Source organism: Capricornis sumatraensis, chromosome 23 (genome assembly GCF_032405125.1).
Source record: "Capricornis sumatraensis isolate serow.1 chromosome 23, serow.2, whole genome shotgun sequence".
NCBI classification, from domain to species: Eukaryota; Metazoa; Chordata; class Mammalia; order Artiodactyla; family Bovidae; genus Capricornis; species Capricornis sumatraensis.
Window position 1 is genome coordinate 44093694 of NC_091091.1, and position 25215 is coordinate 44118908.

The 25215-nt window shown below is 50.0% G+C and overlaps 1 protein-coding gene across 2 annotated transcripts in view; it reads left to right on the top strand.

The window, feature by feature from the left end:
• Positions 1-25215, top strand: part of LHPP (phospholysine phosphohistidine inorganic pyrophosphate phosphatase) — a 126260-nt gene that overhangs the window by 16940 nt on the left and 84105 nt on the right. Inside the window, exons 3-5 of one of the 2 annotated variants that reach the window (XM_068961621.1) lie at positions 1293-1446; positions 9272-9335; positions 10400-10492. In XM_068961621.1, coding sequence (XP_068817722.1) covers positions 1293-1446; positions 9272-9335; positions 10400-10492 — 311 coding nt within the window. The remainder of the gene's footprint in view (positions 1-1292; positions 1447-9271; positions 9336-10399; positions 10493-25215) is intronic. The other variant, XM_068961622.1, reaches the window with a different exon arrangement.

Here is a 25215-nt window from a genome sequence, read left to right on the forward strand (position 1 = left end):
CTGGAGGCAGGAAAACCCTGGGTCTGTTTTCTGTGATCCAGGATGGAGCAAGGTGGCAGGAAATTGTCAAGGGGGGCAAGATTTTAGCCTCTGGGGTCTGTGTCTGTGTGTGTGAGAGAGAAAGACAGACAAATAGAACAGATACAAAGCTAGGTCTGTAGGTTTCAGAACCGTATTTGTGAAAACCAGCCCCAAGCTCTGGCTAATGGCACAGGTTCACTTGCTAACATCAGTCTGAAGGCAATGACAAAGTCCCTTTGACCCTTAGCTGGGAATTTTGCTGAAATGAAGAAGAAAGAACAGTATTACCTGGCACCTTCTGAATATTTAAAAAGAAGAGACAGTACATGCTTCAGAATTCAGGACACTTTTCTGTTGTTGCACGGAGCCTTCCTGCTTCCTTCCTCTGTGCTTGGCGTTGTTATTTACAAACCTGCGGCAGAGGCAAGCACGCTTTTCTACCCCGGGACAGGGGTAGGGGACTCCCAGAAATGGAGAGAGCTCCTGAAGATCTGGAGGCCGAGTCCACAGCTCTGGCACCAGTCGAGGGCGACTTGCCCAGCCTTTAGAAACTGTTTTTCTTGAAATGCTTCCTCTGTGATCTGGGATCCTTGCCAGTGTCTTTAGAACAGGTCCTTAAAGTAACAGAAAGATTTAAGAGAGAAAATCCTCCCCTCCCCGGGGCAGGGGCAGAGGGTGGGGGTGGACCTACCAGAGATGAGAGGGAAACTCAGCATTCCCCTTGAAGATGACGTTCATCAGTGAGGCCAACAGGCTGATGTTGGAGCTCGAGAAGCTGTGGGGGAAGCCAGATGCCCTTCGTTGCCTGTTCTCTTGTGTCTGTGCTTTGCACAGGTGTCCCTGTCTTTTCAGACCTTGAATCATTTTCAGGTCGATGAATTCCACCTCCCCCTCCCCAACTTTTTGTTATGAGGATTTTCAAACAGACGGCAAAGCAGAAATAATTTTCTTTGGAACATTTGTTTGCCTTTCACCTTGACTTTACCAGTGGCATTTTGCCATGTTTTCTTCATTATACATCTCCCATCCCTCCATCCATCTATCCATCTTTAACTTCTTGATGCATCTCAGAGTCACTTGCAGACTTTGTTGGTGGTTGTTATTCTTAAGTCGTTCAGTTGTGTCCGACTCTTTGCGACCCCATGGACTATAGCCCGCCAGGCTCCTCTGTCCATGGGATTTCTCAGGCATGAATACTGGAGTGGATTGCCATGCCCTCCAGGGGATCTTCCCAACCCAGGGATTGAACCCTTCTCTCTCCCTCTTTTCAGGAGTCCGCTCGGAATTTGATCAGATCGACACATCCAACCCAAACTGTGTCGTAATTGCAGATGCCGGAGAAGGCTTTTCTTATCGAAACATGAATAAAGCTTTCCAGGTGCTCATGGAGCTGGAAAACCCTGTGCTCTTCTCACTGGGAAAAGGGTAAGTCAGCTGCGGAGGAGTCATTTCTGGCCACTCCGGGTGATGCTCCGTGGGCCTCTCTGACTTAAGGAATCAGCAGAGAAGCTGGGAAGGGTGGGCATGGGGTGGACGCAGTATGGCTCCTTCTTCCTTCCCTCTCCTTTTCTTGCTTTTTCCCTTCATTTCGGCATCCGTGTCTTTGATAATTTTTGAGCAGAGACCTGGTCTTCAGCTGATTGGTCAAGCATCCCTGTGACCACGAGGCTGGGAGTGGCCTGGGGCAGGGGCGGGACCCCTGGAGATCAGGGTGGCCATCCTGAGTTTCGGTTACTGTCACAGGACACAGCACAGGGCTGATGCGTTGTGCCAAGGAGACGGATGCCCGAGCAGTGAAAATAGGCTTGAGGGCCTGTGTGCTCTCGTCTGGGCCCCGCATCTCTGGTTGAGGAGCAGCCTGTCAGCTTGTGATTCTGTCAGCCGAGTCTGCAGCCTGGGCCTCACCGTCTCTTTCAAAACACTGTGTTGATTATTTCTCTTAACCTTTTTTATCACAAAGAACAACACATCTTCATTGAAGAAAAACTGTTGAATACAGATAAGCAAAAAGAGGAAAAGAACATTTTCAGTCCCACTGCAGGAGAGAACAGCGGCCAGCATTTTGGTGTGTGTCCTTCCCAGCAGTTTTCTGTGCAGAAATCATTACACGTGGGTGTGTTCACAGCATCAGTATCTAACTCGACCTGATTCTGTCTCGCGGCTTTAGTGGTTCACCAAATATTCTGTGAAGCACTTTGCATACAACTGGGCTTCCCTTGTGGCTCAGTGGGTGAAGAATCCCCCTCAATGCTGGAGCCCCAGGTTCAGTCCCTGGGTTGGGAAGATCCCCTGGAGGAGGGGATGGCAATCCACTCCAGTACTCTTGCCTGGAGAATCCTGTGGACAGAGGAGCCCAGAGGGCTACAGTCCATGGGGTCGTAAAGAGGCAGACGTAACTGAGCGACTAACACTTCTGTGTGAGAAGTAGACGTCTCTGCAGCGAGGTCATTCCTGTTCATTGTGTTACAGGCTCTCCTGTAGTTGTCCTAGGCTGTTTCTGATCTTCTCCTTGAGTAAGGCTGTGATCAGCCTCTTTCTGGCATTTTGGGCGATGTGTATTTTTTGAGGTCCCTGGTGCGTGTTGCCAAGTTGCTTTCCAGAAAGCAGTGTAGGTTTATTCTGTCCTCCGTGGAAGCAGCACTAGGGTTTTAGAGTCACAGGGGTGCTGTGGAACCCGAGCCCAGCGTTGCTTGCAGGGCAGGAATTCTGTGCCCATCTCTGGGGAAGCCTTTCCCAGCTTAGGTGCTTCTGATGACTGGGGACTTCCTACCTCTGCCTGCTGAATGGGGGTGGCTATTCCGGTAGACACGAGGGGGACTTTTTATCTGGCTGCTGGCCATTGCTAAGCACTCTATATAGTTCACCATGTTTAATTCTGACCACAACACTGTGAGCTGTAGGCAGCGTCATTGCCATTTTACAGATGGGTATATCAAGGCATAGGGAGATGAGCTAAGCCACGGTCACCCCATCAGTCAGTGCAGGGACGGCCAGGAGCGCCCCCAGAGCCTGTGCTCCATCACTTTTCAGCTCCATTCTAGAGCAGGTATTGGGTCCACACAAGATCTTAAACTTTTTTGAGGTCGTTTTAAAAATTGGAAGACTTTACGTAAAATAACTGGATTTCTGGATTCTCTTGAAAAAGCAGAAGATCTGAGGGTACTCGCCCCACATTCCCAAATGCACTGCCGCTTGGTGGAGCCACTGGTCCCTCACCTCTGGTGCAGCGGAGACCCCACCACGACCTCCTGCCCATCTCCAGGCTTCAGGGTCGGCTGATGTTCATCTTGTACCGAGAGTTGCTTTTCTTGTGGTAGAGAAATATTTCTTCATGGCTGTGCTTCTTTTAAAATAGGCAAGTGAAAGAGTTTTAAAGAAAGAGAGGAGAGGATACGTGTCTCTTGTTGCTGTTGTTCATTTGCTAAGTCCTGTCCAGCTCTTTGCAACCCCACGTTCTGCAGCACACCAGGCTTCTTTGTCCTTCATTATCTCCCAGAGGTTTGCTCAAACTCATGTCCATCGAGTTGGTGATACCATCTAAGCATCTCATCCTCTGTTGTCCCCTTCTCCTCCCGCCTTCAATCTTTCTCAGCATCAGGGTCTTTTCTAATGAGTCAGTTCTTCGCATCAAGTGGCCTAAGTATTGGAGCTTCAGCTTCAGCATCAGCATCAGTCCTTCCAATGAATATTCAGGACTGATCTCCTTTAGGATGGACTGGTTGGATCTCCTTACAATCCAAGGGACTCCCAAGAGTCTTCTCCAACACCACAGTTTGAAAGCATCAATTCTTTGGTGCTCAGCTTTCTTTATGGTCCAACACTCACATCCATACATGACTACTGGAAAGAACATAGCTTTGACTAGATGGACCTTTGTCTTGCTGCAAATATTCCAGTGTGTTTATCGTGCAAAAAATTGTATCTTGTGTTAGTCAGTGGTCTCCAGAGAAACAGAACCAACAGGGTGTGGTGATGTATATACAGACAGTTCTTGACTTAGCAGTGGTTCAGATGATAACTTTTCGATTTGGTTATGGCGTGAAAGCTACGCACGTTCAGAAAAACTGTGCTTCGAATTTTGAATTCTGGTCCTTTCCCGCATGCAGTGCAGTCCTCTCTCGTGATGCTGGGCAGACGCTGGGCACTGGCTGCTCCCAGGCAGCCCCATGATCACGAGGGTCAACAGCTAGTACTCGTACGAACATTCTGTACCCAGACCACCATTCTGAGTTTCACTTTCAGTAATAAATTACATGGGATATTCAGTGCTTTATTATAAAATAGACTTTGTGTTAGATGATTCTGCCCAACTATAGGCTAATATAAGTGTTCTAAGCACATTTAAAGTAGGCTGGGCTTATTAAATGCATTTTTTAAATGCATTTTTTAGTTAATGATAATTTCAGCTTGTAATGCATTTATCAGAACATAACCCTGTCATAGGTTGAGGAAGATGGGTATATAAAGAGAAATTGATTGTGGAGGCTAGGTTTTTCCTGCATAGGCCAGCAGGCTGGAGACTTAGGGAAGAGTTGCCATCTGAGTGCCAAGGTTATCTGCCGGCAGGTTCCTTCTTGTTTGGAGAGGTCAGACTTTGTTTTGGTTGGGCCTTCAACTAATTGGATGAGGCCCACCACATTGTGGAGGGCAATCTGCTTTACTGAGTCTACTGATTTAAATGTGAATGTCATCCAAGAAACATCTTCTCAGAAGCATCCAGAATACCATTAGACCAAATATCTGGCCCAGCCAAGTTGACATAAAATTAGCTGCCACAGTTCCTTGCTGGTCTTACCTTCTGCAGTTTAGGTCACTGCAAACCACAGAAGCTGGCCAGCTTGACTCACGTTCCACCTTGGTCCTGTAGGCTTCCCTAAAGTTACCAACTCCTTGCGAACAGCACGATTAAGAAGTTTTTGTTATTACTCATTTACGTTAAAACTTTTGTCTTCAAAATTATCTTTAATTATTAAAAGTTATTTTTCCAGATCAGGGATAGTAGTCAAAATAGGTATGGTTGAAAAAGAAAAAAAAAAAATGGAATCAGTTTCTTTTAGCTTTGTACTTGTATAACAAATTCAGTAGTAGGCAAAGATGTGTTTTCCAAGTAAGCAGCTAGTGAGGGGGTGGCTAGCTGCTGGGGTTTCTGACTGGGGCTGTGGGTTGGGTGCTCAGAAATCAGAGAAAGGAGCCGGCAGCTTCTGGGCTTAGGTCGTTGCCCCTTGGGACAGCCCAAGGACGCAGGAAGAGCTGCTGCCACGCCCAGCTGAGGGTCACCGCGGATGAGGGGCCGTCCTTCACCTGAGTGGGGCTGCGAGGTGCCGCCAAGGAGGCAGAGTGGTGGATTCACTGGGGCAGAATGTCCTCGTCCTGGAAACGGAGTGATTTACATTTGGCATCTGTTTGGACCGAGAGTGGGAATTGCCTTTGTAATTTCTTCTGTCATGCCTCCCTCGGAAAATTAAGCTGTTTACGCGACAGACTATGGAAGGTTAATGGCTCTTGTGGGAAAGGTCAAGTGGTCATTTTGAAGGGAGGCTGTGCTGAATAATCGGAAGGGAGGGCAGAGGAATAAAGCATAAAATCTATCTGACTGCGGCTCTCTGGCTTTTCCCTGTCTTTCTGGAATCCACGGTTTCTTCTTTGTGCCTGGAGTACTCAGGTTCAAGCCAGACCTGCCGTGGCTTTTATTATGCCAGTAACAGAAGATAAACACATCAAATCTCTTGTGTTTGGGGAATAAGAAAAATTAACTTGGGTACTAGTGTTTACTGTATCCCTAAAAATGTTTTGGGCCAACAGATGGCCTTCTCAAGATGCCTTTTTGTTTTCCTGGATGAATAAGAAATAAAGACAAGTTCTTGGTCCTATGAAAGCGAGTCCACATTTAGTATAAAAAGAAATATTAAGGTTTCTAGATTTATGCAAGTCAGTTTTTTTCTTTAGGTTCCAAAAATCAGTGTGGCAAAGAGAAGAGGGTTTTGATTGGATCTTTTCAGCTGCATGTTCCAATTCTTCTTCCCACCGGGACGAAATTTAAACTAAAGAAGGTGCAGTACCTGTCACTCTGGAAGGAAGACTCGGGGGAGGGCGCATCGGGCAGAAGCGGGGTGGCAGGGGGTCCTCGGGAGGCCCTTCCACGGGGAGGGCTCCCGCCTCCTGCAGCCGGCTGGGAGCTGAGCCTGTCCTGGGCCAGAGGCTCCTAGCATCCTCAGCTCCAGACAGAGCCGTGTGTTGCAACAGAGCGGCCTTGTTTTATAATTTTTCCTTTGGCGCCTGGGTCGTCTTCTCCTGTGCTGGCTGCATTCTTTCCTCGGTTCTGTCCTCGGTGCCCTGGCTCTCTTCAACGTGCCCCGCCCTCAGCACCCCCTCCACCCGCCCCCACACACACCAGCTCCCTTCTCTCTCACCCTGGCTGGGCATTTCCTGGAGCGTAGGGGACAAGGGGGGTGGACGAGGGGGTGCCTCTGAGCATCTGACGGACTCCTGTGTGCCTGGGGTGGCATCTGGCACTCGGTGTCCTCAGGAAGGTACCAAGTCTGAGAGCCCCCGGGTCTAGACCCCTCCACTCCTCCCCTTTGACCTTCAGGCCTCAGCTTTGATGCTTCCTCCTCTGGGACGCCTCCCTACCGCCCCGTCCCCAGCATGCCTGGCCCTCCCCACGCAGAATGCATGGAACACCAGGTTCCGCTTGCTGTCACCCAGGTCCTGCTCTTTCATATTTTTCTGTGGACCTGTCTGCTTCCCCACCAGACAGGGAGTCCCTGGGGAGCAGCCTGGGTCTGAGAGTGTCCCCTGCAAAGGACTGCAGGACAGCTTCGTCTTAAATGTTTGGGGGACCGAGTTAGCGGATGCCAGCGGCCCCCTCCGAGAGAGCCCAGGTCCCAGCACCCGGTGTCTGGGGATTGCTTGATGCTTCTCTGGAGCTTGGCCCCTCCTCTGCCTCTTGGCCACATTTGGCTTTACTTGGCCAGTCCTTCAAACCCTGGACCCGGCTGAGGGAATCATCATACCCAAGTAGTTTATTGTGGAACTGGGGAAAAATAAAAGCCAACACTGTTTTGAGGCTGTTTAAATGCAGGACAGATGTCTGGAGTCCAGACTTAAGACCAAGACAGTTAGGAACCTCTAAGCCTATGTTTTGGGGTCACACTTTTAAAAGGGGGGCTCCCCTGGTGGCTCAGACAGTAAAGAATCTGCCTGCAGATGCAGGAGACCTGGGTTCGGTCCCTGGGTCGGGAAGATCTCCTGGAGAAGGGAATGGCAACCCACTCCAGTATTTTTGCCTGGAGAATTCCATGGACAGAGGAGCCTGGCAGGCTACAGTCCATGCAATCGTGAAGAGTCAGACACGACTGAACAACTAGCGCTTTCACTTCCCTTAAGGGGATCGTTGGCGAGTCCCAGCTCCATGAGCAGCGGTGGCTCTCTCCTGGCTCCCAGGCATCTGCCTGCATGTGTGTGGCTTCCCAGCCGAGCCACGTCCTTCCGGCACGACCCCTAGTGTGCAGAGCCTTGGACCCTGACCGAGAGGCCCAGGTTGACTTGGAGACCGGGTCCGCTTGTGATGGAAGAGGCCCCCGCGGTTTCAACAGTCGGGCTCTGATCTGCCTGGCCCAAAGCAGTGGCAGGGGACCAGCCCTTGCCAAGGGCAAGAGTTTGGCTGCAGCCCAGCCTGCGTCTGTACGGAAGCTTCCAGGGCAGGCAATGAGGATGCAGAAAGGGTGTGCGCTTCTCCCATCTGAGGGGCCAGGTGATCGCTGCGGGTGGCCAGGCTCTTGCAGCCTTGGAGGCCTCAGGTGGGGCCCAGAGGGGCAGGCAGAGTCCCTGGGTGTTGCAGAGCCAGAGGAAGGAAGCAAGCTTGGTCCTACCATTTCCAGTAGACACAGGACAGGGTCCGGCCCCCGCAAACTGGAAAGACCTGCGTTCATTCTTTCTTCCCTGGCTCATATCTTATTGCCCATCTCAGTCTGGGTAGCTACATTTTTGAAGTGGTTTCTTCACCCCAGGCATCACATTAGAACTTAGCCTGCATTGTTTTACGCAAGCCTCACAGCAGCCCATGGGGGTAGGCACTGGACCTTCTTTTGACCCATTCTACAGAATAGGAAACTGAGGCCAAGAGGGCGTACGCAACCCAGAGTCCCGCAGTTAAAAGCAAGTCAGAACCCTGAAGTCAGCAGGCTTCACTAGTCTTCTCTTTGCTTTTCCACATACATGCTGTTTATTTTTGTCATTCTTTTAGATTCCATGTGTAAGTGATATCATCTGGTGTTTGTCTCTCCATCTGACTTCCTTTACTTGGGGTGATGATCTCTAGGTCCGTGCATGCTGCTGCAAATGACTTTCTTTCTTTATGGCTAAGTAATACCCCACTGTGTGTGTGGGTATTACCTAAATGCCTCCCTCCGAGGGCATTTAGGTCACGCGCGTGCTGTCTCACGTCTCCCAGATTCGACAGTCATGGGAAGGGGGAAGGGTAACTGGTGTGATGGGTCTCAACCTCTTCAGAGCCGCACAGAGCAAACCACCTTCTCCCCACTTTATAGTCAAATAGCTGTGCTCCAAGAGAGCTGGGCCTGGTCACCGTGCGCCCCGAGGGGTCTGCGTGTGGCCTGGGCATGGCGCTCACAGGAGGGAAGAGGAGAGACCGTCTTGGGAGGCGCTGCCGGGAGCCAAGCCGTCTCAGCCTCCAGCGAGACGGGGAAGAAACAGTTGTCATCTCACAGAAGCATCTGGCGCCCGTGAGGCCTGGCACCTCTGCTGACCCTCCGGCTGCTAGGAGATGCTGTGGAACTAATGGCGTTTTCTTCTCCAGGCAGCAATTAGGGGTTAATTATTAGCAATTAGGGGTTCGCCACACGCTCTGTGGACCGGCTGCCCTTTCCCAGAACACAGGTCACTTGTGTTTCTCTGTGTTAGCAACTGGACCCAGCTGTCCCTGGGGCCCCCCATTCATCACTGTGGTGGGGTCCCCACGCGGCTGGCAGCAGGGGGCCATTCTGACTGAGAGCTGCCGGCCCCCATCTCTCCCCTCCTCCTTCTCCCCCCGCCCTGCCCCGGCGTACTGGCCACTGCTGGGCTCTGTTGTGCTGACCCCCATCGGTCACTCTCAGCGTGGCGTCTGCCCTCACCCTGGCCCGTGACAGCCCTCTTGGGCCGGCCCAGAACCAGGACAGGGCAGTCTTTCCCTGGGCGCTTCCCAGGTCCCTGGGCTCAGCTCACCCTGTCCCCCTTGGCTCTTTTCTAGACGCTACTACAAGGAGACCTCTGGCCTGATGCTGGACGTCGGTCCCTACGTGAAGGCGCTTGAGGTACCTGCCTGGGTCCGCCTGACCCTCTTCCGGTCTCAGGGCCTTCCGGGATGTCCTGGTCTCCCCGGAGAAGCCGGGGTGCTCGGCGTTCCCCGTGCCTTTATGTTTTCCAAGTCGGACGCCGTGTTCGCGGCTTCAAGCCCGGCCCTTCGCCTCCTCTGGAGCCTGGCCCCTCAGCTGCGCTGGTCGTCCCCCTGCTCCCTGTCGCTCGCTCCCCGTCCGCCCCCCAGGACCCCGACCCCGCACCCCTGGCCTCTGCCCCGCTGGCCCTCCCGGCATGCTCTGCGCCTCTCCTCCGGGTTCTTGGCTCCTTAAGATCCCTGTGCACCCGCCTCGTCCCTCGCCCTGCTTTCCTACAGCACCTCAGACTCCTCAGCACCTCAGACTCCTCGGCCCCTCAGACTCCTCAGCACCTCAGACTCCTCAGCACCTCAGACTCCTCAGCCCCTCAGACTCCTCAGCCCCTCAGACTCCTCAGCACCTCAGACTCCTCAGCACCTCAGACTCCTCGGCCCCTCAGACTCCTCAGCACCTCAGACTCCTCAGCACCTCAGACTCCTCAGCACCTCAGACTCCGTGTGTGCTAGCTGGACTCCTTCCCAGTCCCCTCCTCCAGTTTCCAGGGCTGGGCTCAGCTGGGCTCCCCGCCCAGGTCAGCCCCGGGTCACTGCCGCCTTGGCGCCTGCCTACCTGCACTCAGGTGGGAGGGCTGGGGCCCTGGGCCTTTTATCTGCTGGAGGAGGACCTGAGACAGAGCTGGGGGAGGGGGGAGGGGAAGGGAGGAGAAGTGGGACTGCAGAGGAGAGCCCCTAACGCCCCGGAGGTCTTCTGGCCCTGGGGCAGGTGGCAGGGGCCTGGTGGGGGTGCCCCCAGCACCCTGGGCAGCCCGGTTGTGACGCTCACTCACAAGCCTCTGGACCATGTTGTCTTGCCCCTTAGAGGCCCCTGGGTGCACACTGGAGCCTTTCTTTTTGATTGTCCAGGGGGAGGATTTCACCAGGCCAGGGTTCCCCTCCACCATCCCTTGGTCCCCAGCCCACGCCATGTCCTTCTCTCTCCCCCAGTATGCCTGTGGTATCGAAGCTGAGGTGGTGGGAAAGCCTTCCCCTGAGTTTTTCAAGACCGCCCTGCAAGAGATGGGGGTGGAAGCCCACGAGGTAAGCCGGCTCCCCACGAAGTATGTACGTGGAGGCAGCTGTCGGGGGAGGCCAGAGTGCTCGCCGGGGGGCAGCCTGGGCGCGTGAAATGAGTCTGGGGACTCAGGCAGCCAAGCTGGTATCCCCCTCCCTCCTCCATCCCCAGGCAAGAGGGCTGATCTGACTAGGAAGATGGGGAAAGACAGCCAAGGAGGCCCACTGAACGTTCTCAACCTATCAAATCAGTATCAGTCTAAGGGTTCAGTCCCTGAGTTGGGAGGATCCCCTGGAGAAGGAGATGGCAACCCACTCCAGTATTCTTGCCCGGGAAATCCCAGGGACAGAGGAGCTTGGTGGGCTACAGTCCATAGGGTTGCAAAGAGTCGGATAGGACTTCACGACTAAACAAGAGTGAGAAAGAGAAATGCTCGTGGCTTTTCCTAAGATTTTTGCTGCTTGTTTGGAAGGATCAGAATTGACAAGTCTGGTCAGTGTACTAAAACTATTTCATTGGAAAGACAGTGTCCAGCAAGATGAGAAGAATATGCAGGAATAAAATCATGCACCTGGCCACCTTTACATTACAGCTTGTCTTTCTGACCACACCAGTCGGCCTGCGGGATCTTAGTTCTCCGACCAGGAATCAAACTCATGCTTCCTGCATTGGGGGTGCAGAGTCTTAACCACTGGACCAGCAGGGAAGTCCCACATTATAACTGCTTTTGACACATATTGCCTTCCAAACATACATCTCCAAAGGAAAAAAAAAAAGCAGTTATGATTTTAGCATCTTCCCTCCCCGCTTCCCAGGTAGAGTGAGCTGGTCCCCTCCAGCTGGTGGGGTCTTGACAGCGTTGTTGGAGAAACAGCGGGTATGCGTCTGCAGGCGGCCAGGGGCTCCTGTCTGTTTTGGACAGGGCACCACGGGTCCATGTCAGCATCTTATGGCAAGGCTGGTGCCCCCAGGGTCCCCTTGCTGCTTCCTCCCTGTTGGACCAGAATTTTCCACACGTGTTCCAGTCTAGAGCGCTGGTCTCTCACAATGCTTAGAAAAAGAGCACACAGCTGTGGAAGTCTGGAACCCCAGCACCCAAACCTCACCTGAAAGTCAGAAAGCACAGGTCTCGGGGGTCCCTCACTGGGACCTGTGAGGCTGGTAGAGCAGACACAAGTTTTGAATGAGTGAAGGTGACAGGAATAAATAACCTGGTTTTCATGACTTCAGTTCGTCATGACAAATGTTACAATTTGTTTTATTGTGGCAAATGTCAAACGTGCTCAAAAGCAGAAAGACACAATGACTCTCCTCGTCTGTCTATCATGCAGACGCAACATTTAAAAGCTTGTATCGTATTCCCTTCTTCTATCCCTTTTTGTTCTTTTTGGAAATTTACTTTTTTTGCTGCTGTATTATAAAGCAAATTCCATACTTAATGTTATAGCCTTTCAGATCATAGTATGCCTTTCAAAAAGCGATGGTTGTTTTTGACCTGATTACAATGCATTAAGACATTTAACAGTGATGGAAAAAACACAAAAAGGTGTTCAGCATTATCTCTCATTCAGGAAATGCAAATCAAAACCACAGTGAGATCCCACCTCACACCCGCTTGGACAACCATAATAGTTTTAAAAGGAAAATAACAAGCGTTGGGAGGATGTCAAGTCAAGTCAATCCTAAAGGAAATCAATCCTGAATATTCATTGGAAGGATTGATGCTGAAGCTGAAACTCCAATAATTTGGCTACCTGATGCAAAGAACCAACTCATTGGAAAAGACCCTGATGCTAGGAAAGGTTGAAGGCGGGAGGAGAAGGGGACGACAGAGGATGAGATGGTTGGAAGGTATCACCAACTCAATGGACATGAGTTTGAGTAAACTCCAGGAGTTGGTGATAGACAGGGAAGCCTGGTGTGCTGCAGTCCGTGCGCAAAGAGTCGGTCACAGCTGAGTGACTGAACTGAACTGGGAGGATGTGGAGAAATTGGAACCCTAATATAGGAATACTGGTACACATGTAAAATGGAGAACCCACTATGAAATACAGCCACTATGGAAAACAGTTCCATGGGAAGTTGAATGTGGAATTCTTGTATGACTCCCGCAATTCCACTCCTAGGTGTATATCCAAAAGAATTGAAAACCAGTGTTCAAACAAAAACTTACACATGAATGTTCATAGCAGCACTGTTCACAGTAGCCAAAAGGTGGGAATAGTGCACGTGTTCATCAACAAATGAATGGGTGAAAGAAATGTGATCTATTGTCCTAGTGGAATATATCAGCCTTAAAAAGAATGAAATAATGAAAAATACTGCTGCGTGGATGAACCTTGAAAACATTATGGTAAGTGAAAGAGGCCAGTTACAAAAGGCCACAATGTATATATTTAATGTTTATATACTACATGCAGTGTCCAGACTTGTTATTTAGTCGCTAAGTTGTATCCGACTCTTTGCAACCCCGAGGACTGCAGAAAGCCAGGCTCCTCTCCATGAGGGATTTCTCAGGCAAGAATATTGGAATTGGATTGCCATTCCCTTCTCCAGGGGATCTTCCTGACCCAGGGATCGAATCCAGGGCTCCTGCATTGGAGGCAGATTCTTTACTGCTGAACCACCAGGGAAGTCCAATAATCCAGAACAGGCAAACCTACAGAGACGCAAAATATTCATAGACTAGTGGCTGCCAGGGGCTGGGAGTGGGGAGGAATGGGGAGTGACTGCCAGTGGGTATGAGGTCTCCTTTTGGGGTGATAAAAATGTCTGGAACTCAGCGGTGGTGATGGTTTTACAACACTGTGAGTGTACTTTAATGCCCCTGATTTGTACACTTTAAAATGGCTACATTGGTAACTTTTATCTTATTTTTTCATGTTGAAAAAAAAAAACCCTACCTAAAAGAAAAAAAACCCTCCCTAACAAAATCAGTCGTAATTCCTTAGTATTATCTATACCAGCTCATATTTAAATTTCCTTGGCTGTCTCAGAAATGTCTTTTATGTAGATTTCTTTGAATTGAATCCAAATAAGGTTGTCTTGTCTTTTAAACCAGTCTCTTTTTAACTTCCTTTCATGGAGCGTTTCAAATATCTGTTGACATTGAGAGAGGAATATAATGAGACCCCAGGTATCCATCAGTAATTATCAGCTAATAAGCACTTTTAAAAACTGTGTTTAACTGTTCATTCTGAAGCAATTTCCCATGCAGAGAGAGGTTGCAAAAATAGTGCGGAGAATTCCCATGTGTCCTTAGAGCGTCCCCAAAGGCTAACATCTTCCCTAACGAGAACCGGACGATTATAAAAGGGGGAAATCAACCTTGACTCTGATGTTGACTAGCCCAGGGACCCTCTGTTTCTGGACATGCTGTATTGGTGTCATACCCCCACCGCCCCACCCCCCACACCCTTTACTGTGAGCAGTTCCTGTCTGTCTTTGTCCTTCAGGACCCTGGTAGTTTCGGAAGAGTGCATGCATGCTAAGTCACTTCAGTTGTGTCTGACTCTTTGCAGACCCCTGGACTGTAGCCCACCAGGCTCCTCTGTCCATGAGATTCTCCAGGCAAGAATACTGGAGTGGGTTGCCATGCCCTCATCCAGGGGATCCTCCTGACCCAGGGATTGAACCCACCTCTCTTATGTCTCCTGCATTGGCAGGCGGGTTCTTTACCAGTAGCGCCACCTGGAAAGCCCTTTGGAAGAGTACTGGCCAGTTTCTTCATAGAATGTCCCTGCTGTTTCCTCATGACTTAAGTGTAGGTTTTGCATTTCTGGCATGTTTAATCCTGGTCATGCGTTTCACAGACACAGTGCTGGGCCCTGGGGGTGTGTCCCTTCAGGAGGCACAGGCGGGCACTCTGCCCATTGTTGGTGGCGGCCACTTAGACCCCCATCGGAGGTGCCCTGCTCTTCACTGCAAAGTTGCTATGTCCCTTTGTGTCTTGGGGGGGGGGAGTGTTTTGGTCCCATGTGAATATCCTCTTACAAGTCATCCTTTTCCTCTCCTGATTTCAGCATCCATGGACAGCTCATACTTGTAACAGTTGTCACCATGGTGTTTGCCAAGGGGTGATTTTCCATTTCCGTAGTTCCTTCATATTTATTCATTAGAATTCACTGTAAGGAAGAGCTTTCCTTTTCCTCCCACTTGCCTTTTAATTTACTCCAACATAGACTCAAGGATCTCTGTTTTATTCCATGAGTCACAATCCATGCCTGCTGTCATTTTCTTGCCCAGATTGTCCCATATTTGAACACTGGGACCCCTTTGGAGATGACTAGCTGCAGACTTCGTGGTGGCTTAGATGGTAAAAGAATCTGCCTGCAATGCAGGAGACCCGAGTTCAATCCCTGGGTCGGGAAGATTCCCTGGAGAAGAGAATGGCTATCCACTCCAGTATTCTTGCCTGGAAAATTCCACGGACACAGGAGCCTAGCAGGCTACAGTCCATGGGGTCACAAGGAGTCAGACACGACTGAGTGACTAACACTTTTACTTTCTTTCACTCAGCAGCTCATTTAATCTATACACTTATCTCTCCTCTCCCCTGTTTATTTTGAATCATCCCTCAGATGCAAATCATCACTTCATCTGCAGATATTTCCAAGTGTCTCTAGGATAGGAAATCTTTTAAAAACACAGATAGTCATTACGACATCCAAGTGTTAGTAATACTAATAACTCCTTGTTACCTTTAAATGTCCAGCCATTATTCACATTTCCCTCATTGTCATATAATTGTTGCGTCGCTTGCAATTTGTTTGAATCAGTACCTGAATGAGGTCCTTGCACTGTGACTGGTTGGTGTGATTCCCAGGTGTTTGCTCATCTGTCTGCTCCCACACCTTCCCCGTCTCCCTCTTGGATTCCTTGCCGCGTTGTGAGGAAGCGTCTGGGCCGTCGGCCCTGTAGAGCTCGCCACAATCCGGGTTTTGTGGATTGCGCCTCAGCCTGTCCTGTCTCATGCCGCCCTGGTTTCCTGTGTGTTGATGGTTAGACCAGGAAGCTTCCTGAGCGTCTGTTTCGGTTTTCCGACGACTGCTTTATGGGGGACAGTGCATCCTCCTCCAGGGCCCAGGCGTCTCCTGTGGTGTTAGCAGCTGTGAGTGATTGGCACATGACCCCATGTATCCACTGAGTTCTGCGAAACGGTGATGCTTGAATCCTGTGTCATTCCTGCCTCTCTTTTTCTCTGGATGACTTCTGTATAGGGGAACTCCCCACCCATCATCTGATCCCACGAAGTACAGTTCATGTACGAAACTCCAGACAAATGCCTGTTTCTTTGCTGTTATTTATGAGCTTTCAGAGTGCGTTGGCTCGCTAGCACTCTCCCAGTGCCTTGGGGATTTAAAACTCTAGCGCTATAGATAGGTAGGTAAAAGCGCAGTCGATGCGTTCTCCTCCACTGCAGTTACTCGTGTTCAAAGGACCCCATCCTTGGCCGGCAGAAGCGTCCACGAGCTGCCTCTGCCTCCCGTTGCGGTGCGCGGGCTTCTCGCCGCGGCGGCTTCTCTTGTTGTGGAGTGTGGGGTCTCCGCGCACCGGCTTCAGTAGCTGCGGGCCCGAGGCATGTGGGACCTTAATTCCCTGACCAGGGATCCAGCTTACGTCCCCGGCTTTGGAAAGCAGATTCTTAAACCACTGGACCACCCGGAAGTCCCCCCAAACTGTTTTTTTAAAGCCACCATTATTTCACTGGGGGTGTGTGTGTGTCACCAACAGGACCCTTGAACTCACTGTATTTCCAATTTTTAAGGGATTTGCTTTCCAACATTTAAATTTGTTTTACAGTTACGTAAAAATTCACATGGATCTGAAATCAGATCCATGAAACAAGATACTTTCAGGGACCTCTAGCTTTTGGCCTTTCCCTACTCTTCCCACCCATCTCTGGTCACAGAGTCCTTTTTTATAAATATCATAGCTTGGCTTTCCATTTCTTAAATATAAGCAACTACATAATATTTGTATCCTGCTCATAGGGAATTTGAAAGAATACATTCTTAAGATCCTTTTTTTTTTTTTTTAATAGAGTGGGAGAAAGGTTGCTGTTGTAATTTGAGTTAGAAAAATCAGTATTTAGAATTACGTCAGCACTACGGTCACAGCCATCTGTTGGCAGTCTCCCCCACCTCCCCCAACCAGCAAAACAGCAGACTGTCACTGCCTAGAAATTAAGACCAGACGAACCGAGTATTAAGATGTGATAATGTCTTGGTTGTCTTTGCAGAGCTGACCTTGGTTAACCCCCTTCCCTCTCACCTTTTATTCATTCGTTTGGTGTTTCCGGTTGGCTCAGAGGTTAAAGCGTCTGCTTGCAATGCAGGAGACTTGGGAAGATCCCCTGCAGAAGGAAATGGCACCCCACTCCAGTATTCTTGCCTGGAGAATCCCATGGACGGAGGAGCCTGGTGGGCTACAGTCCACGGGGTTGCAAAGAGTCGAACACGACTGAGCGACTTCACTTTCCTGTTACTTTTACGGTCAACATCTTTCACATTGTGAATGAGAAACCGCCCTCCCCCACACCCTCCGACGAGGCACTGAGGCCCTTTGAGGGTTCAGGTTGATCAGACTTCTCGTTTGGCGGATGCTAGGGCCGTGGGGACCGGGGTGGGGGTTAGGGGGTTTGAATTCCTGGCTTGGCTGTCCAGGCATGTGAGCCTCTGTGGGCCTGGGTCACCAGGGAATTGTTTTCTCTGGTGACCCTGAGCCCAGATAAAAAAGCTGCGTCTTCCCTCCCGCGTTATCATCCTCTCTGTCTCCCCCTCTTGACAGCTGATGGGCAATGGCATGTTCTTAACACACCCCCCCCCCCAACCCTTTTTCTAAATTGTCCATTAAGTTATTCAAGCCTCAGGATTTGTAGGCATTTTAAAGCGGTATTTCAAAACAAGGCCATTTTGAATGAACTGTGTCTTATGCACAGGGTAATAATTGTCTGCTCCTGCTTCTCTATTTTTAATGAGCAATGCCCGCGAGGGGCTATCTTGCCGCTCAAGTGCCAGGCTGTGGCAAACCTTACATTTTTCAAGCTGCTTTAATCAATAAAGTTATCACCAGTCATTTCCCTTGATAACTGCTTCTTCCCAAGCCCAGAGCTGCTTCTCGCTGCCGAGTTTTCCACCTGCACTCGAAATGGCCATAACTCCCCAGATCCAATTTTCGTTTTAACCTTTCCTTGATAGCCTAGAAATAACAGATTGCCGGGATTACTCTAATAGATTGGAAAGGCCGGCCTCTTTGAGGTAACCAGGGCCTTTCTGGGATTCGCTAATAAGGCAAAGAATAACATACCTTAAGGGTTACTTCTGCTGTTGCTGCTGCTGCTAAGTCTCTTTAGTCGTGTCCAACTCTGTGCGACCCCATAGACGGCAGCCCACCAGGCTCCGCCGTCCCTGGGATTCTCCAAGCAAGAATACTGGAGTGGGTCGCCATTTCCTTCTCCAATGCATGAAAGTGAAAAGTGAAAGTGAAGTCGCTCAGTCGTGTCTGACTCTTAGTGACCCCATGGACTGCAGCCTACCAGGCTTCTCCGTCCATGGGATTTTCCAGGCAAGAGTACTGGAGTGGGGTGTCATTGCCTTCTCTGAAAGGTTACTTCTAGAAATACCTAATTCTCATAGTTGAAGGCTTCTGAATCAGTGGGTGGTTTTATTGCTGCATACCAAAGCCCAAATGATGCGAAGGTTTTGGCAGTTTTCCATGATCCTGAGAAACTCCATCACCTGTAAACTGTACGTGTTTAATGGAAATGGAGACCGTTCAGACCACAGTGCTTAGCCCCAGAAGCCAGTGCTTGGCAGCCTGGAAGCTGAGGACCCCCATTTCACAGATGAAGAACCTGAGGCTTGAGCCCCACACGTGCCAGGCACACCTGGGACCTGTCACATTCCCGGGTACTTTCTGAAATCCTTACTCCAGTCCCCCATCGTGTGCTTGCGTTCCCATCTTAAGGTTAAGGCAGGGTTTCTCAGCCTTGGCACTGTTGACATTTTGGGGCCAGATCATTATTTGTGGTGTGGGTAACCCCCATCGTCCCCCAACTTCCTTGGTGGCTCAGACAGTAAAGCGTCTGCCTACAATGTGGGAGACCTGAGTTCGATCCCTGGGTAGGGAAGACCCCCAGGAGAAGGAAATGGCAACCCACTCTAGTATTCTTGCCTGGAAAATCCCATGGACAGAGGAGCCTGGTGGGCTCTAGTCCATGCGGTTGCAAAGAGTTGGACACGACTGAGCAACTTCACTTTCTTTTTTCAACCCCCATCGTCCCCCAGTTGTGAAGCCACAGGTGTTCCCAGATGTTGCCAGATGTCCCGGGGAGCAAAATCGCCCCCAGTTGAGAACCAGGGCACTGCGGGGTGGTCACATGAAAGCTGCTGTTGGAGCCAGGATTCCTCTGCAGATGTGGACCGAGGCCCCCAGTCCCTCTGGGTCTCTGCTGCTCCCCAGTTCTCAGGGTGGTGGCAGTGACATGTCAGAACACTTAGCTTTGAAAAGGTGTATTTAGTAGTGTGATATATTCCATTTTGAAATAAAATGTTAAAATATGTCTTGTTGGCAGAATGTAGAAAATAAAGCTAGACAAGATTGCTGGTGGTAACGGTGAGTACTCTGAGAACAGCCTATCGACAGTGGGGACGAGGGGACTTCCCTGGTGCCCAGTGGTTGAGACTCTGTGCTCCCAACGCAGGGGCCCAGGTTCGATCCCTGGTCAGGGAACTAGATCCCACACACCGCAACCAAGACCAGCGTGTCCAAAAAAAAAAAAAATGGGGACGAGGTTTGTGGGTTTATTCAAAGAGAGCCAGGCATAAGACAAGGACTTTGCTGTGTCATTTTGTTCCCTGGTTCTCAGGGCATTCATTCGAAGTGTGGGCCATAAGGACAGTCTGTGTCCTTGGCGGGGAGGCCTGTGGGTGTGGCGTGAACGTCTGCATGGAAGGCCTGTCTTCTCTCTTTCGTCGGCCGAGCCTTCTTCCAGCCCATCCTCCCCACCAGCTGGGTGCGTGGTCTTTGGGTGTCAGCTTGGGGACCACTTCCTGGGGTGGTGGGAGCACCGGGAGAGACAGGGCCTGAGCTGCTGCAGCCCAGCTTTGAACTTGGCTCTGCCTCCAGCCCTGGGTGGTGGTGGGGGGGTGGTTCCAGGAAATACCAGACCTGGGACTGCCTTTGTGCTTTTTCTCAGACATAAGGGACCTTTAAAACCTCCTGTCTCAGCTTTTCCCTAAGACGTTTCCTCCCCTAACGCCTTTTAAAGTAGATTTTGCTTTCCTTCGCCTCAAAATACAATTAAAAATAAAAAAATCTGATGATGAGGTAACTCATATTTGTTAAAGGAGGTGGATAAAATTCAGAAAGTACAAGAGAACAAAAAAATGTTCAACCCCTAACCTGGAATAACACAAATCATGCTTAATCTTTCCAATTTGTGGGGGGCGGGGGATCTGTGCACACATTTCTGGGGGCTTCTGGCTTCCCAGCTGGCACTGGTGGTACAGAACCTGCTCATCATTGCAGAAGACATAAGGGACATGGTTTCATTCCCTGGGTCAGGAAGGTCCCCTGGAGAAGGACATGGCAACCCACTGCAGTATTCTTGCCTGGAGAATCCCATGGACAGAGGAGCCTGGCAGGCTGCAGTCCATGGGGTCGCAAAGAGTCAGACACGACTGAAGCAGCTTAGCATGCATGCATACACACGTTTTTAACACAAAGTTGGATAATCCTGCATCTGCTGTTTGAAACCTGATTCCCATCCCTGCCCTGTAACTTTGGGAATAGTTTGCTTTGTGCAGATTCAGGCACTTCCACAAAGTAATTTTTGTGGCTACAGAGCATTCTGTCACAGTGACTACCTAATGTTCTTAAGCACAGGTCTGTTCTCCCAGCCCCTTGCCACCATAACGTGCTTTCACAGTCCTCAGGAGTTGGACGTTTAGATTGCTTTCAGTTTCCCTCTTGTACATAAGCCTCGTGAACACCCTCGTATTCCTTTGGTACATTTTAAATTGTTTTCCTAGAAATCCTGGGGGTGTGGCTGCCATGCCCTAATGCACATTGTTCATTTCTATTTCAGAAATGCCACAGCGATTCGGCTTCCTCACCAGCTGTACTTGCCAAGTGCTCATTTCCCAACATCCTCACCAATATCGTTATTTCTTACTTTATATAAAATAGCGACCTGGAGTTTTGCTGTGTTGATATATTCGTTACGAATGTGTCAGACGCTGGGGGAGCTGCCTCAGCGATGACCGGCCTCCAGATGTGAGCCTGCAGGCTGAGGGTCTGGGGCTCCTCCCAGAGCTAGGTGTTTTCTCGAGGCGGCTCTAAGTAGGGGTCCGAGTCCCGCAGGGCTGAAGTGCAGGCTGAGTCACTGCTGTTTCACCACCAGCCCTGCTGTTTGGTACCCCATGGTGGGGAGAAGTGTTCCTCCTGGCAGAGCCTCGGAATCACTAGACGTTTCATGAGAAGTGAACTTTCTTGGGAAAGCTCTTTGGCGTTCACTGGAAGTTGTGTTCCAAACATCGCCACTTGTTGGAATGGGTTCTTCCCCTGGCACCTAGGATGGCGGGAAGAGGAGACAGATAGATATTTGGGCAGATAGATATGGTGGGCAGATAGATATTTAAGACGGACAAATGAATTCTGCATCTTGCACCCAGACCTGAAAACCTGCCTCAAGGGCTCTGGTGCTGCCTCCGGCTCCTGCATCTCTGTTCTGTGGGAACCGACCGCTTGGTGTGTGGGTCTCCATCTTCCCTGCACCATATTGCAGTCAGAAAGGAAGTGCAATCCAGGCCTGACAGGTAGGGTTTTTTTATTTCCCCCGACAGCGCACCTCTTGACCTCTATCTTCTTGCCAATGATTTTTTAAATCCTAAATGATTTGGCAATAATTGCTCCTCCTTGCGTGGTTATTGCCCTTCACCGATAGTAAATCTGTGAGATTCCCCAGGGGCTGGAGCGCGTTTGGTATGCGGAGCCCACAAGCTGGCCCAGACAGGCCTCGCTGCGCCTGCGGCTGCGGACCCCGGGGGTCCTGCACCCTGCCCCTCCCCTCCGCCCACCCACGGCTCTGGGCTCTGCCAGGGCTTAGCCGTCGGGTTACCAGGCAGAACCGTAGCTGCTGCTCCTCGGTGAGCTTCTTCCAATGGCCCAGGTTTCCCTGGTTCTGCCTCCACGGGTCCCACCCGCAAACGTTCTCACGCAGAAAGGCCCAGAGCCTCTGTTCTGAGTGGGGAGGAATTTCTGCTGCATGCACACGTGTGTGTGTGTGTGTGTGTGTGTGTGTGCAAAACTATATTTTCCCCAGAGTGAGAAAGATGCCAGGCATGACGTTTAATAATTGGAAGACCGTTTCATTTCCAAGGAGCCTTTTAGCAGGGTGGCCCCCAGGATCCCTGGCAGCGGAGGACAGGGTCCTAAGCTGGAGCCGCAGTGGATGTTTAGAGGCTGACCTGTCAGTGTCAGGACAGCTCCCTGAGAAATCAACACAGAATCTCCCACTGGAGCTTGTGGCCGGCCCTCTCCTGCCAGGTGAGCTGTGTGTTTGCCCAGGTGACCTGGCTTTGCAGGTACCCTTAGATTCGCGTGTGTGTGCAGCGTCTCTGGGGCGGGTCCCACTTCAGGGAACGTGGGTTGCACTGGTTGTTTCTTCTTGGGTGACGGATGATTTCCACACACTGTATGGGAGCTTGTAGACATGAAAATGAACCTATTTGGATTTGACAGTGTTTTCCCCAGCATCACTTTCTAGGAAAAAAAAAAAAATTCCAGCTTTGCCATATCTGAATACTTGCCTGCGGCACTATTATTAACTTAATGTTTCTTTAAATTGATTCATTCTATATACTTAAGTGTATTCTAAAAGAAACTTTTGATTCCTACTCTAAATGGGAAACCAGAATCATCACCAGAATTATTACTCTAAAAATAACTACTAATGGTTGTATTAAAAATGTACATCCTGTTCTACCTAAGATCAAATTGTACATCAATAGTATGTGTAACACTCGTTGGCGAACATGAGTTTGGGTGGAGGAAAGCCCAGAGGTGTGTGAAGTTTCGGACGAAATGCAGTATATTTCAGGTACCTCGTATGTCCCGCAGGGGGCGCAGCTCCTAGCAGTCAGCGGAATTCTCAGCCCTCGTGGTCATCAGCCACCTGCTCAAGCTCCCTGGGGCCCTTGTCCTGCAGTAGCTTCTCTGACGGAGGTCCCTCTGGTCTCTGCTGGAATATGACTAAGTGACCAGGGTCTGGTACCTCTGAGGCAGCCCGTGCTAATTGTTAGAAACCCTCGTGTTCACCTCAAACTGCCTCCCTGGCGCCCGGGCGGCACCCGCTCAGCCTTTGTCCCCTTGTCTACAAGCGCCTCATGATTCCTCATTATTTGAAGGCCCATTCGGGAGATGCTTCCAAGGACATTTGCTTCAGGTTTATTGACCTGTGGTTGACACATGTGGTGTCTTCTTCGGCGAAGGCTGTCACCTTTCCTCCTCCTATACCCCCTAGCCTGGTTGACACCTCATTCCCTTCAGAGCCAAACTCAAAACCTCACCTCCTCCAGGAAGCCTTCCCTGACCACTGCGAGCCCCACGAGGTCAGGCTTGACCACATCCTGCTTTTTTTCCTCCCTGCGCTTTATCACGGGTCCTGGCTAAGTGTGTGTGAAATTACCTTATGAACATCTGTCTTCTGCCTTCCACTGGGAGCTTCACAAGCGCAGGGACTGTGTTTCTAAGTCACTGTGTCCCCACCGCCCGGCCCATAGAGGACCTGATACAGAAGGGCTGGAGCGCTGGAGGCCCGTCGTGAGGACTGTGGACTGTCTCTTATACGGCTAGATTAGGAGTTTCCTCAATAAAATGTTTCCTAATGTATTTTCCTTTTAAACATGTACAGATAGCTTATTATGTCCAGGCACTGCCCTGGATGCTTAACTTTCATGTTTCTGTTTAAATATCACATTAGTTGTACCCATTGTACAGACTGAAGTGGATCACGAGATTGCAGGGCTAGCCCGTCGCACAGCTGGGACTTCGGGCCGACTTTCTGTGTCCCCATCTGAGCCTTGAGCTCAGTCTGACAAGTCTGCTGGCCGCATGGGGCCGGCCTCTGTATTCCCTGTCTCCACCCCTACCACTCTGAGATGGAAGGGCCATTCCATCTGGATTCCTCACAGGCAGAGTTCAAATAGATGGGTAAGAGTCCCCTAGTTTGTGACTGCTTCACGGTCATCATTTTTACTTTTCTTGGTTTTGGTTTCTGCATTTGTTCACTGCTTGGCCCTACCCAGCATCTGAATTTCAGAGAAACTTGTAGAATAATTGTCAGTTTCAAAGCCTGTCTCCCCATCAACATCGGGACACTCACTGTGCCCCAGGAGCCCAGTTCCTCAGGCTGTCTGACCTCCGACCAAGGACATTTCTGATCAGTCTTGGGAGCGTATCTGGAATGTGTTTGGTGTCTGATGTGTTAGACTTGACTTGCACTAGCAGAATCGTTTCCTGAAAATATTTTGGAGCTTTTAATCAGTGTGGTAGTTGAGTGAGGGAGGCTGCTCTTTTTCTTCTTTAAAAATACATTTATTTACGTAAAGAACCGACCCCAATTGGATCCCTGGGTCAGGAAGATCCACTGGAGAAGGGATAAGTTACCCACTCCAGTATTCTTGGGCTTCCCTTGTGGCTCAGCCGGTAAAGAATCTGCTGGCGGTGCGGGGAGACCTGGGTTCGATCCCTGGGTTGGGAAGATCCCCTGGAGAAGGGAAAGGCTACCCGCTGCAGTATTCTGGCCTGGAGAATTCCGTGGACTGTATAGTCCATGGGGTCGCAAAGAGTCAGACACGACTGAGCGGCTTTCACTTTCACGTAAAGAATATGAATCCATTTAAGTGGTAACATTCATCACACAGGTTGATATGTTGAGAGGACACCTGCCAGAGATGGCTAAGGTTTCAGCAGCGCGAATGCTGACTGTGCTGCTTGTCCCCGACTCTTGGTTGGTAACTGTTGAGCAGTTCTATGGTCTGGGCCTCTTAAGTGTCCTTGTTGGTTATCCATTTTAAATATAGCAGTGTGTACACCTGTTCATCCCAAACTCTCTATCCCCCCTCCCAGTCCTTCCGCCAGCCACCATAAGTTCACTCTCTAAGTCTTCCAGCTGTTTTTAAGTTTTTCTCCTTGTCGTTGGTTTTGAGCAATTTGACTGTGTTGTGCTTCGATGTAACTTTCTTCATGTTTCTTGGGCTTGGTATTGATTGGGATCTTGGAGCTGTGATTTATCATTTTTGTTGAGTTTGGAAATTTTTCAGACAGTATTTCATCAAATATTGTTTCCGTCTCCTCTCTGAACATCTTGCTTTCAGGGATTCCAGTTACACCAGGCTTTTTGACGTTTTGTCATTTGGTCATTTTCTTAAAAATATATATATATATATTTTTCTCTGTGTTTCATTTGGGATCGTTTCTATTGCTGTGTCAAGTTCATTAATCTTTTTCTCCTCATTGTCTTACCTGGATTTAATCTCATCAAGTGTTTTTGTGTTTCCTTCCAGACATTGTAGTTTTCCCTTTTAGAAGCCTGATTTGGATATTTGTCTCTACTTAACTTTGGGAACGTATGGAATACAGTTATAACAACTGCTCCAGTGCCCTTGTCTGCTGATTCTTACATCTGGGTCAGTTCCAGTTCAGTTTTGGTTGATTTTCCTCTTCATTGTGTGTGATTCTTTGT